The sequence below is a fragment of the Manihot esculenta genome, chromosome 13 (genome assembly GCF_001659605.2).
Source record: "Manihot esculenta cultivar AM560-2 chromosome 13, M.esculenta_v8, whole genome shotgun sequence".
Lineage (NCBI taxonomy): Eukaryota > Viridiplantae > Streptophyta > Magnoliopsida > Malpighiales > Euphorbiaceae > Manihot > Manihot esculenta.
In genome coordinates, this window is record NC_035173.2 from 36,484,133 (window position 1) to 36,498,386 (window position 14,254).

General features: G+C 33.6%; 1 protein-coding gene across 6 annotated transcripts; it reads left to right on the plus strand.

The window, feature by feature from the left end:
• Positions 1–7,040: 7,040 nt before the first annotated feature.
• LOC110629985 (probable protein phosphatase 2C 52) lies at positions 7,041–12,073 on the plus strand. Of its 6 annotated transcripts, none has more exons than XM_021777246.2 (7): positions 7,041–7,318; positions 8,550–8,688; positions 8,797–9,321; positions 9,404–9,751; positions 9,838–9,955; positions 10,310–10,533; positions 11,380–12,073. In XM_021777246.2, exons 3-7 carry the CDS (start codon positions 9,058–9,060, stop codon positions 11,848–11,850), a joined length of 1,425 nt encoding a protein of 474 aa, XP_021632938.1. In that variant the 5' UTR covers positions 7,041–7,318; positions 8,550–8,688; positions 8,797–9,057; the 3' UTR covers positions 11,851–12,073. The 6 variants fall into 6 exon arrangements, with proteins under 6 accessions (XP_021632938.1, XP_043805465.1, XP_021632936.1 ...); XM_043949530.1 differs by having other exon boundaries at positions 8,557–8,688; XM_021777245.2 differs by lacking the exon at positions 7,041–7,318 and adding an exon at positions 7,344–8,316.
• The last annotated feature ends 2,181 nt before the right edge of the window (positions 12,074–14,254 follow it).

Consider the following 14,254-nt stretch of genomic DNA (forward strand, 5'->3'; position numbering starts at 1 on the left):
AAGCCCAATGTGCAAATTGACGTGGCCCAACATTCTGTTTTGCCTTTTAACTTTAACTTTTTAAAAATATGGAGTTGAGTGGATTGATGGGTTGTGTAGAGAGAATGTGCTTTTAGGGAATTCTTTTACTTAAAAAAATGGATTCCTTTGTAAAGAAGATAAGTTAAAGTTTTACCATTACCCTCTCTTCTCTTCATCATTTTATTTTGTACTGATTCATTAGTAAATGCCAATATCCACTCTCTTTTTGACTGCAAAACAAATAGTAAATTTGAATAAATAAAAAAAACCCAACAAGAGTCAGAAAAACTGTTCATTGTTTCCCTACATATAAATATATTATCATTTAATCATCATTATCAAGTAAATGTGATCATTCAAAGGATTATATAATTTCTTCTTTAATGATATTATGCCACCACATTTAGTATTTAATCTAATAAATTATCTATTCAATAATATATTGTTTAAAAATTGAAGTAAATTATGATATCTTCGATAAAAAAAATGTTATGAGTTATTGTTGAATTTTGTCTAACCAAATATGATATATATGATATTATGATCGATTTTAATTTAATTTTGATAATTTATAGGATTGATGTTTTTGTATTAAAATTTTAATGTCAATGATATAATTAAAATTCTAAAATAAAAAAAAAGTTGATTTTTACTTGACTAATTTAATTTTTTTTTAAAAATAAAACTATTAATTGTATTAATAAAATTTTATCAAACAAAAAAGATATCATCTCAAACAAATAGATAATTATACTTAATAGATTCTCTAACCAAAATATGAGTATTTAAAATAGTATTACGATGAACTCATCTAACAGAAATATCAGTTTTAGAGTCTAACAAAGATTTATAATTATTCAAAATTAAATTCCTGCAAAAGATAATTTGACAAATATGCTCCTCCTTTTTTCTCATATCTCAAGTATAAATTATTAAAATTTTCCGAACAAAGTTATGGAAGAGAATTTCTACGAGATAAAATTCGAATAAAGTTTCAAGACTGACGTCGTCGTTGCGATTCCGGAAACTAATAATAACTAGTAAACATCCATTGAACATTACCTTCCGAAACAACTGAATCAATAAAATTTGAAGAAAGGTCAACCATAGAAACAAACACATGACTCTTACACATTAACGAAAGATCTTCTCCTAATCCTTGTTTATTGACCAAGAAGCAACCATTAAAATGTAAAAAATTACGAAAAAATTTCATACGAAATCTAAGAGTTTTTATTTTCATAAAAAATAAAATGTTCGGCTTGTAACTGGTAATCAAATCCTTCAATGCATTAACTGTCCGAGGATTGCCGAGTTTTCGGCAGTTCCAACATAGGACGTGTAATACCCGACTAGACTCTGGTATCGGAATTCCTACTGTCCGGTGGAATCTCGGATGTCGAAAATCTCTAGAAGGGTAAAATCATGTTTTTATAAAATGTTTTAATGTATTTTATGATTTTAAGTAAGAAGGAAATTAAGTTTTGAATGAAAAAGACCAAGGAGGCCGCCGAACGTGGGATAGTTTAGGGGGGCAAGTTAGGCTTCCGAAAGTGGCTCAGGTTCGGCCGCCGAACCCCATGTTCGGCCGCCGAACTTGCATGAGTTTTGGAGGCACTTTAGGCTGCCGAAGGTGGTCTGGCCAACCCCTATATAAGGGCTCCATGGCCGAAACAGGCGAGTTTTCTCCCCATTTTCGGCCAACGGTGAGTCCATGCTCTCCCATGGTTGATTTTTGATGTTTTCCTCCAATCTTTCGAGTTTTAACAAGTTTTATCTTGGTTTAAAGATATTTGAGCAAAAAGAGCAAGTTTTAGAGCTTGGAGACCCAAGGAGTGAGATTTCTCCCACCTCCGAGTTAGATCGCCTCTCCTCTCGATCTCCAAAAGGTAAGAGTAGATCCTTAGCTTATTTTATGTTTTAAACAAGTTTTATAAAGGTTTATGGGGTAGAAATGCTTGTTTAGGTTATTTTAAGTTTATGGGTTTATGTTGAGTTTTTTAGCAATGTGGGTTGTTATGTATGTTTGATGTGTTGTAGTTGGGGTTTAGGATAGTTTGAAGCCCCTAGGAGCTTATGTATGTGTGTATGCATGTTGTGGAAGTGTTGTGTTTGAATTGAATGGTTTGGGAGGCAAATGTGCATGATTGGAGGCTGAGTTCTGCCTTGGAAGAACTCAGGTTCGGCAGCCGAAAGGACTTTCGGCCGCCGAACCTGCCTGTGGAGGCCAGTCTTTGGCTGCCGAACCCTGCCCCTGAAAGTGGACTTTCGGCTCTGGAAGGGAGTTTCGGCCTCCAAAGGTGCCGCCGAACATGCATGAGTTTCCGTCTCTGAAAGGAACCTTCGGCCGCCGAAAGTGCCGCCGAAGGTGCATGACTTTCGGCTCTGGAGGGACTTTCGGCCGCCGAAAGTGCCCTGTTCAGCCTTCCTTTGCATGATTTCTATGATTGTTTTAAGGTGTTTTAGGGGGTTTTTGGGGAGTATTTTAAAGTCATGTTCTTGTGTATTTGGTCCCTCATTTGAGTCTACCTGTGTAGGTTCAGACCCGAGGAACCGAGGACCCCAGCAATGAGATAGCTGTTTCAGAGTCTTGTCTGAGCTAGCCTGAGGTGAGTAGAATGACTCTTTATGTTTCAAAGCAAATAATGAAAGTTTTAGCATGATTCACGCATCATGAATACCATGAGATATATTAGGTTGTTTGCATTAGAATTCACGAATATGTTGCATTGCATATTATGTTGTTGATGTGGATGAACATTGAATGATCCATTAGTCCTCGTATGATATGGTATGATGATGATATGGTATGGAAGTCCAGGAAGACCCATTCTACGTCCCTGGCACATTGGAATGTTATGACATGTTATGTAAGAGGAAGTCCAGGAAGACCCATTCTACGTCCTTGGCACTATTGGATATGTAGAGAACTATTGGTGACAAGTTTATCCTTAATGTGATTTGTTTGTGATGTGATGCGATGCATTTCATGAAAACATGAACTTTAAATATAATGTTTTATTATTCTGCTCACTGAACTCTAGTAGCTCACCCCCTTTCCCTTAATCTCTCAGGTTTGCAGGTACGGGATAGAGTAGGAAGTCAAGAGTAAAGTTATGTTCTATGTAATAGTTAGTTGTGGACATGAGAATGATGTAATGTATAGTACATCTATGTAATGTAATGATGAGTATTGAGGTTTAGAATTGTGCTTGACCCTAGTATGTTGTTAATCCCTTTTTGATTACATGATCCTTTAATGAAATATTTTATGATGTTATGTAAACCAAACCTGAAATATAATATGTTACCCCATTGGAGTATTTGATAAGAACTCCAGTGTGGGGTTTGATGGTTCTGCTCATGAGTTGTGCATGCACAGGTTGAGTTTGGTAAATGAATGAGAAAAGTTCAAAATTTTTATGTATGTGTTGATCATGTATGGGATTAAACAGGTGTACAGGTTGTATGTTAGACTTGCTATGGGTCCCGGCGGCCTTAAGCCGATCTGGATCCTAGCTCCGGTAGCGGTCCGATTTTCGGGTCGTTACAGGACGATCATTGCTTTCAGCTATCCCGACCTTTAACGAGATGAGTCGTTTCACTGTTACCTGTCAAATTAACATTCACAAGAATGTTGTTAGAGGCATCCTGTTAAAAAGAAAGGAAAACCTGTAACATTGTTATGTTTAGTGTTTCTTGGCATTTTTTTAGCATCATGATTTATTCGGGTTGCAATCTCCTCATCAAACTTATCAGGGACAACAACATCTCCCTTTAAAGGATGCCATAAATCTGTCAAAGAGATCTACATATTCTGAAAATTGATTGAATTATATGTGAGAAATATTCCCATCATACAAAAATTATAAATGACGATCAGAATATTTCTGGAACTCTTAATAGGGACAACAATATCTTATTTTTCATCGATAGTCGATTGATGCAGATCGTCTCTCATGAGAAAGGAAGATAAGAAATTAGGTTTAAGAAAGAGGAAAATATGAGAGTATCGAGTTACAAATGAATCAAAAGAGGAAACATTTGATTAATTTAATTTACAATTTTGATTTTAAATGAATTAATCAGATTTGAATTGTGAATTGTGGATATGCATATGGTATCATCTCCCCATAGAAAGTCAAAAGTGAAAAAAAAAGGAATGGGGAAAAGTTTTTGGAAACAGATTATTAATTCTTGTGATGAATCAACCCACAAACAGTATAAGCAATAAATATATTTTCTTTGTTATTGGTGAAGCTCATCTTTGTACACCCATTAAAAAAAAAAAAACAAAAGGCAGTATGAAAATTGAAAAGTTTTGTCCACTACTTCACTTTACATCATGTAGAACAAGATTCATCCTTTGGAAATTCAATTGGATTCTCAAAAACTCTTTAATATTTTCGTCACATCAATTTGGTAAATATTTAATCGTTAACCATACTATATATTTAAATTTTCGAATGCTAAATAAAGATTAATAATTCGACTTTAACTTTAAATTGACGTAAAATGTATAATTTATTAAATTTATTTTTAATCTTTTCATTATTCAATATTTATAAAAGTATAACTATTTAATCTCAATGCAAATTATAAATGCTTAATTTTTCAAGAATTAAATATTATAGCAATGACAAACAAGTTGACATTAATTAAGCAAATTAAACAATATAGTTTTGGGATGTTTATTTTGTAAGGTAAAGTTGCAGGGAACGGGTGACTTGTGAAGCAAAAAGTACCAAAACACAAACTGGCATACATGCCCAGTATTTAAATGATAGAAAGCAACAACTAGGGTGCGCATTCGGTGAAACTGAATGGAATAAATTGAAAATTAAATTTTTAGTATTTATAAAAATCGAATTGAATAGATTTTAGTCAGAAATTGAATTAAATTAAAATTAGTCTGATTCGATTTAATTCAGTTTGATTTGATCGATATAAATTTTTAATATTTTTTTTTTATTTTTTAAACTTTGTTTTTAACATTTTAAAATTTAATTAGAATATTTTAATTTTAATATGATTTAATTTCTTTATATTATTAAAAATAATATATTATTATTACTAAATCGATTTGATTTAATTTTTTTAATTTTTTTCTGATTAAAACCGAACCGAATTGAAATAATCAAAATTTTTAAAATTAAAAATCAAACCGAATCGAAATGAATAAAAAACTAAATTAAAATTTTAAATTAATTTGATTCGATTAATTTTTTCAGTTTTAAGCGAATACTACTCATCCTAGCAATGACTCTCGTTAGTATTTAATTTATTATTAATTTAAAGTTTAAAAATTATTTTAATATTAATAAGTATTACATTACTTATTCATTATATACATATAGGTGGTACAATTTTTTTAAATCCTTAAAATCGTTAAACGAGATTTAATATTAATGTAATTTTAACCGTAAATTTAGAAAGAAATGGCAATGAATATTAAACTCAATGCCTAATTACTTTAAAATAAGGATAAAATTTTGTCCATGATAAAAATTTCATTAAGGTTCAATAAACATTTTCTTTTTTCACTATTGTACATTTTATATTTATAACAAATCATCCTAATTTAATATCTTTGAGATTATTTGAAACTTTACAAAGAGGATAAAATTTTATAATAAAATAAATGGAAAAAAAAAAGTAAAAGAAAGAAAAACCATATTAATTTTATCAAAATAAATCTTAGACATCAAATTATATAAATAATCTATTTTTTCATGCGAATATCTCATAATGAGTAGTGAACATATGTTTGAACTCCATGCATTACTCATTGTCTATACTTCAGAGGTGAAAAAAAAAATCAGCAAAGCTATATCTTGAATGAGAAATTTTATAATTATTAAATTATATAAAGTATTTATTTATTTATTTACAGAGTGGGTGGGCAGCTGAGTTCTAATGGGAATGAATGATTATGGGAGGAAGGGGATAGGGCAATATTGCATACAATAAAAGGCCGAGCCAGGCCCATCAACTTTTTCTCTCCAATACACTGCAAAGTAACGTATCTTCAAAAAAGGCATTTATATTTTTTTTTTGTGTATTTGTTATAATAAAAAATAAAAAATAAAAAAAGAAAAGAAAAAGAAACAGAGACCTACAAAAGCAAGGGGGAAGACAGCAAAGCTTACACACAGTCACAGAGGATGAGTGACTCAGTGGGGTTTGCTCCCACTTGCAACCTTTTCCATTTTGGAAAATTTTTTCTTTTAATTAAATAATGCCACATCATCCCACAAAATATGTTAAAATAAAAAAAAATCTATCATATTTAATTTTTAATTAAATTTAAATGAAATTAAACAAGTTAATTTATCTCATTCATGTTCTAATTTTTAATACTGCTTTTTAGTTTGATTTGAGTGAATTTAACAGTAAAACTTTTCTCATTTTATAGAAATATCAATACAAGAAAAAATATAAATTCAAAAAATCATTAATTTTTTCCCCTGATATGAGTAAGATTTAGCTGGATATTTATCTTTATGTAAAATATAATTTTGTTAAAGAAATAAATACATCTCGTTGGGTTTGGAGTGATTCATAATGAGACAAGTGAATTTGATGATTTTCTCTAAAACTCTTGAAAGAATTTGCATCACCACATAATGAAAAACTATTATCCATATTTGCAGATTCAAACTCTAATCATAAATGGTTAATGATCCATTTATCAATAATAGATCAGAAAAAACTAATCCCAAAAAGGGATTCAAAAAGATTTAGATCTAGAATTTGTTTGAAGAAAAAACACCAAATTGGTAGAAAAAAAATAATGGGAAAAAATATTAATAATATTTTTTTAAAATTTCAGAAATAGGCATAATAATTGGACAAACTAAAGTGAAAGAATGTGTGAAAAGATGATATTGTGTGGTTAATGATGATGATAATAATTTGTTGTTTTAAAAAACAGAGAATTTATAAACTGTAGACAAGAAATGATTATTACAAGCTGTGAGTTATTAACTATTAACTAAAACAGCTAGCAACTGCAACAAGGCTCAGCAACTATGAATCCTTTCATTACACACAACGCGCCTAATGTTGGCGCGTCCAACTTTTGTATCTGCCATCATTTGGGCAGAGAGTAACTGCCGGCCACGGGCCATCTCTTTCTCTCTTTCCCTGTGTCCTTGCTTTTGTAATTAATGCATACACCACCTCTCTCTCTCTCTCTCTCTCTCTCTCTAGTATTATATTCAGGCCCTCTCTTCTCTCTCTGTTTGTGGGTTTTGCTATTCTGATCCTTAAACTGTGAAATCGCTCCTGATCAAAGGTACCCTTTTGTTTTAGTGGCCATTTCTGGCAGCAAGAACGCTTCTTTTTTTTTTTCTGTTTTGTCATGATTTAGCTTGTTCTTTTGGCTTATCTTTTGATCATCAATGTGATCTTTTCGTGTTTGTGTGTCTTTGTTTGTTTAACCGTTAGTTTAGAGATTAAACACTTAATGCATGAGTTCTTCGTTTATGTATAGTTGTTTAAGGATCTTCACTTCATAACTTTAAAAAACTTCATTACTACACTCTGTTTGATTACTGAGAAAACTGAGGAAACGAAAAGAAATTACATGATTTTAGACTTGGTTTATTGACTATTTTGTTTCATTTCTAAAAATGAAAACTTTTGCTTTACTTAGTTTCCACACCAAATGCTTATGGTAGACTGATGATTTCCATTTTTTTTTATGGCTCTTCAGAAATGGAAATTTGGTAAAGTTCTTTCCTTTCTCATTCTGTTTTTGGTGCATTTTCTGGGTTGATGAATATTTTACTATCTTTGTGCCTTCTTTTTTAATTATTTTCTTAATGATAATTACGCATAATAGTTTCTTGATAGCTTGTTTTTTTTTTCTTTTTCTTGTTAGGCCATCTTTTATTCTGTTTTGACAAAATCATACTTTCCTTTCGTCCTTTTCTGCTTTTTTGTTTCTCCTTTATCTCTTCTCGTTTTTCTCTCCAGTGGGAATTCAAAGTTTGTCAAACTCTCTCTCTGTCTCCCCCTCTTTGTAGAGTCTACTTTTAGTCTTTTAGAATTATGGAATGTTTTTACCTTTTTTTTAATGGGATGATCTCTAAATTTCAAATTTCTTTACATGGTTTCTTTCCTAAAGCTTCTGCCAAATTTTGAAAATTGAAAATTGAAAATTTGATCATAGATGTGTAGTTTGCTCTAGAATCCAGCATTCTCTGTGGAAACAAACGGACATAACTTTTTCCTTGTTCTTTGTTTTAACCTCTTCTTCTGTGTGGTTCTCTTGGTGGATTCAAGGTAAAGGTAAGAATTTGAGAACTATCCATACATATTCCTTTTGTTATTTTGTTTTGAATATACCTCCCAACATTAATATTTAGAAGGAGGATTTTGGTTTGAATTCCTCCGTTTGAGGAAAAAGATAATTTAAATTATAGATCTCGTTGGCGTCTTTATATTTTCTATGTATAAAAGCAGTTTATGAGCTGTGGAAAGTTTGACAAAATTTCTTTCTAACGCTTTTATTGTTTGAGAAGAGGACAGGATTCATGTTTCCTGGTGTGCTCTTGATTTGTTGGCTTCAGTAGTTCTATATATCTCCAACTGGTGTGTTAATGTGATTGGACATGAGAACAGAGGATTATGACAACCTTTTTAAGCATATTCTATTCCAAGGTCACATGGAAGATTTTTTTAATGCCTGTTTTGTTTGATTTGTTAGGGGAGTTTTCTATGCTTGTGATAAAAAATTCAATTAACTAATGCCTTCTTCTTTATGTTCAGCTGGTTTCATTGTCGATTTACGTAATCTCCACCAGATTGTCATTGACTAAAATTAAAAAGATCCCAGTTTTCTATATTGAGAGGTTGAGGTGTAAAGTGACCTGTGGTTTCATGGGTGGGAATCTTTGGTGTTTGATAGTCTTTTTCTTGGTTGACCATTCTAGCAAAATTTGGAGTTTCATGTGAGATCTGTTCTGTCAAAAGGAGGAGTCTTGTTCATTAAACACACAGTGCAGATGTCTTCTTTCTGCTGTTGAACAAATGGGGGCTTGTGTCTCAACTAGTAGCCGAAGTACTTGTAGTAGTAGTAGAAGCAATGGAGATGCAGTTCCCCCTCCATGCTTGGGAATTGGATTCTGTGGGCAAAAGAAAACTAAAAGAACATTCTCTGATCACATAGCTGCACTGCAGCATTTACCCTCTATACCCAACAGGATTTTCACCAATGGAAAGAGCCGAACTTCTTGTATATTCACACAGCAGGGTCGCAAGGGCATAAACCAGGACGCGATGATTGTCTGGGAAGTGAGTTCTGTTCATTGTATTTTAATTAGTATTCAAGAATATTGGAAAGTTAATTTGCTTATGCAACTTTGAATCTGTGTAGGATTTCATGTCAGAAGATATGACATTCTGTGGTGTGTTTGATGGCCATGGTCCACATGGCCATCTTGTTGCCCGCAAGGTGAGGGATGCCCTGCCAATAAAGTTACTGTCATTCTTGCACTCTAATCAATCAAAGCAAAATGGGTCAGGTCAAACCTGTTTTAAAGGGAACTCAAAGAAATCAGATGTTCTAGACTCTGAGAAAGATGGACCCACAGAAGATAAACTGAATTCTGCATGGAGAGAAGCATTCCTCAAGTCCTACAAGGCCATGGACAAAGAGCTGAGATCCCATCCTAATTTGGACTGCTTCTGCAGTGGTAGCACTGCTGTCACTATAGTAAAACAGGTATGCTATGAGCTTCATCAGTGCTCTACATATTCTTTTGGTTTTAACTTTGGGCTTATTATATATGTTTATTTGTGGTGTTCAAGGGCTCCAATCTTTTCATGGGATATATTGGAGATTCTCGTGCAATAATGGGATCCAAGGATAACAATGATTCTATGGTTGCAATCCAGTTGACTGTTGATCTGAAACCTGATTTGCCAAGTAAGTCATTATTAGTGATTAGATCTTTTGGTGATTTGAATCTAGAGAAAAGTAAAAAAAAAAAAAGTAATATGTGGTTTTACCGATTTTTCAGTCTGGAGTTTGTGGTTTATTTTGGAATATGTGGTTCAATTTTATAGTCAAATAATATGTGATATGAGTTTCATATTAGGACTGAATCTAGAAATTACCATTCATCGTTAAGTGTACAATATCATGAAATACTATTTTGACACAAAATTAAAATACAGACCTTAAAAGTAAACCATCGATGATATCACATGGTATATTCTTGTACTTTTCTCTTAATTCTATGCCAGAGCTCAACAATTTATGTAAAATGAATTGTTACAGGGGAAGCAGAAAGGATTAAGAGGTGTAAAGGTAGGGTCTTTGCATTGCAAGATGAACCTGAAGTACCAAGAGTTTGGTTGCCATTTGATGATGCCCCTGGCCTAGCAATGGCACGGGCATTTGGGGATTTCTGTTTAAAGGAATATGGGGTGATCTCCATACCTGAATTTTCTCACCGCCTACTTACAGAGAAAGATCAATTCATTGTTCTTGCATCAGATGGGGTATGATTTTCATCTCTCAATTTCTCTCCTCCTATTTCATTTTCCATCTGTTAATGAGAATCTAAATTTCTTTATTCTATTGAAATCATAACCGATGAGAATTGATCACTATGAAATTTCTGAAGTTTAATGTCTTGTAATAATCAAGGCCTTTTGTCTTGACTACCAAATGAATTCGTTTGAGCTATGTTCTGTAATCTATGAACTAAGAATATAAACTGTGCTAACATCATGGCAGTGAAAAATAATAATAATAATTGTTTTGTTGATTTTATATCAAGCCTTATCACTTTCTTTGAGGCATATAAACTTAAGGCTCAATGTGGTTGACTGATTTTATGGTGGCTTGTTTTCTCAAGAACAAGGATACTGATGATATTAACTCAAACCAAAGTAGCAAACTCCATGATAGGTATCAGAAAAATGCTGCTGTAATGCTGAGTCATAATTTTGTGCAAGAGTTTTGCATGTTTGTTACCCTTGAATATTAGAGCTGAGACCAATAGCCGATGTTGGTGATGTGATATTTCTTTATAAACATCAAACTAGATGAAATATTTTGAGCAAGTAGATGATCTTGGTTGTGGTGGAACAGAAGGAATTGCTGGATAGATTATTAGAGCTGAGACCAATAGTCGAGAACTTAATGATGCATCTTCAGATACTTGTTAACGTCAAATATAGTTATGCTTAGTGAGTGTGGTTTAGAACATTTTCTTTCTGTTCTGTAATGTTTTATGTTTCCAGTTAAAAGGATTGGCATCCCTATTTTCATTTAAATTCCTAAATTTCAGTTTTAAGCAATCACTATCTGTTTTTACAACTGTTATATTGATGTTACTACAGGTTTGGGATGTTTTGAGCAATGAAGAGGTGGTTGAGATCGTATCGTCAGCCCCGACGAGGTCATCAGCTGCGAGAATCTTGGTGGACTCAGCTGCTCGTGAATGGAAGCTCAAATACCCAACTTCAAAAATGGATGATTGTGCAGTAGTTTGTTTATTTTTGGATGGGAAAATGGATTCAGAATCTGATTATGAGGAACAGTGCTTTTCTTCTGCAACGCTCCAAAGCAACCATTCTGGTAATGCAATTGAATCAGATGATGGCCAGAAATCTGAGCCATGTTTGCAAAGGAACTTTACTGTGAGATCATCAGAAGAAAATGACAATTATGGAAAATTAGGAGCTGAAGTTGATGGAACTGGGGAAACAGTGACAGGTGAAGATCAGAGTTGGTCAGGTTTGGAAGGGGTCACAAGGGTGAACTCCCTTGTTCAACTTCCAAGATTTTCTGAGGAAAGACCAAACCCATAATTTTGTTGTTTATTACAGAGCTACAAATGGGGCTGACATAATTGTAATATTTTGGCTTTTTGAGCCTCACTAAATTTAAGAAAAATCTTAGGCTGGTGGAATTTTCTCAGAAGTTATGGGGCAGGTAAATTGTTGTCACCCCTTTTGTATTGCTGTGCATTACAGAAACCTTGCAAAACAGCTTTCATCAAGAAAATGAACTGAATCATTATAGTTGTGTTAATATGATTTCATTTGCTGTCAAGGATTATATTTCTGCATGCAATAAGGCAAACCAGGAGGAAAGTGAATGAATGAATCATATTAGAACAGAAACCCTTTGATGCTTCAACTAACTTGTACTCGATTGAAAAATACAGTAAATTGGTGATCATACACAACAGGATATAATGGATTTTTTTTTTTCTGTCCTTTCTGCTAAGAAAAGACAATTCCCCACAAAACCATTGTGAATACAACAAAATGAGACCAATATTTGAATAATCTTCAAATGTGCAAGAGGCTGGAGGCTCCAATTCTTCCTGATGCTCATGCTTATGGTAAAAGTTTGCAGTCACTAATTATGTGGTGGAGGCATGTAACTAAAAGTCAGATTCACTTGATATGGGTAATTTTTGGGAGACTGCAAGTGTTTGAAATTAGCATCTAATCTTGTGTCGAAGGACAGGGAGGATTCTCTCACCGATCCTCTCATAAAACCATGCAAGTTTATATTCTAATCCTGTGGGCCTACACCTACTGCGGAGGCACATTAAATTAATCAAATACGTGATCAATTTATTGGCCGCAAGAGTTGGAGACATGAAATTAAGTAAAAATAGTTAGTAATGAAGTTTAACCTCAATACTTTCAACTTCAATCACTCTATATATCCAACTGACACATCAAGTTATTCGTTAACAAATGTTTCCTATACCTCAAGTGGAAACTTTTCTGAAAACGATGTTCATAGACAAATCTGCATTTTATGGCTTTTTCAAGAGGAAAAGCTCTTATTAACGCCTTAAAGATCATCTCACCTAACAGCCCTAAAAGGTTCCATTGAAAAGATATATTCTCTTATCATTTCTCATTCCCTTGAAGCTTATATGCATTTATTTCTACGCTACACATGCATGAGGGAATGATGCATGCCAGTAAATCACCGCCAAACTCGGTTGGATTCTGAACTTGTATAAGAAGACCCAACTCTTCTTTCTTGTTCACCATCAAATATTTACATTTCCTATCTCTATTCTCTGCATTCGTTCTCTTCAAATGGCTCACACAAGCAAGTTGTATCTTATTACTCTACTTGTTTTGTTTGCCATATCCAGGCAAGCACTTGCTGGGCGCCGAGTTCCAATGAAATCCAACCAAAGTCCACAGGATTCCAAGGATGTGAACTTGAAACAATCTGATTTTCTGTTTAAATATCATCACCCTAGAGCTGATGACCATAGCTTCCTCATTCCGGGCATTGGCAGGGTGCTGGCGCCACCCGCTTTTAGTGTTCCTTCCCACAGTCCATACACCGGCACTGGTGGCTCTGGTCCAGGCACTGGAGGCTATGTTCCAGGAGGAGATGACACATTCATCCCAAACCCATTCGTCCCAAACCCAGGGTACGAGGTCCCAAATCCTGGCAGTGCTGGTCCTGTTACACCAGCTGCTCATCCTTGAGAATGCACTGCTGCTTCCTAATAAACAGCAGCTAGTATCAATGCTAGGTGCTGAGTAAGTTTTTAGTGTAATAGATGTTTGAATTTGGGGTTTGTTTTATGGAAGTCTTCATATGTTTTTAAGTTTTCTCTTTTTAATATGCAAATAAGTACCGTTGGATGTACTAGTCTAGTATTAGAATGGGACCTTAACCCTGTCCCGCTTCCATTGTCAAGATGTACCAGTCCAAGTCTGCACTTCTGATCAATAAATTATGATTATCTAGATGCTGTCACTAATGCCTATCTTCATAAGGAAACATGTCCATTTATATTGTTCTAAATATGCTATCATCAACCCTGGAGCAGAGAGAGAGAGAGAGAGAGAGGCGGAGAATTCTCTTCACAGTTCATCAAAGGAACAATATGCGCTCGTAGTTTAACATACAACAGGGCACTACATCAACCAAAGAAGAAAATAAAGCAAGAAAGAAAGAATCCATAGACTGCACTTTATTGTGTGATAAAAAACCCAACATTCCTTTCATGTATTAGTTTTGCATACAGGTCAAATCAATGATATCAGAAGAGTAACAGAGCCAAATCCAGCTTATGTAAATGGACGATCCATAGATTAAATTGTCTGCTTCGTAATTTACCGCGCTTTTAAAACGCATAAAAGTGCTGTAAAATTAATTTTCACTCTGTTCTGAAAATTTTTTTTCTCGAACCAGAGTTTAAGGATTTTTTTTTTTTAATTTAAA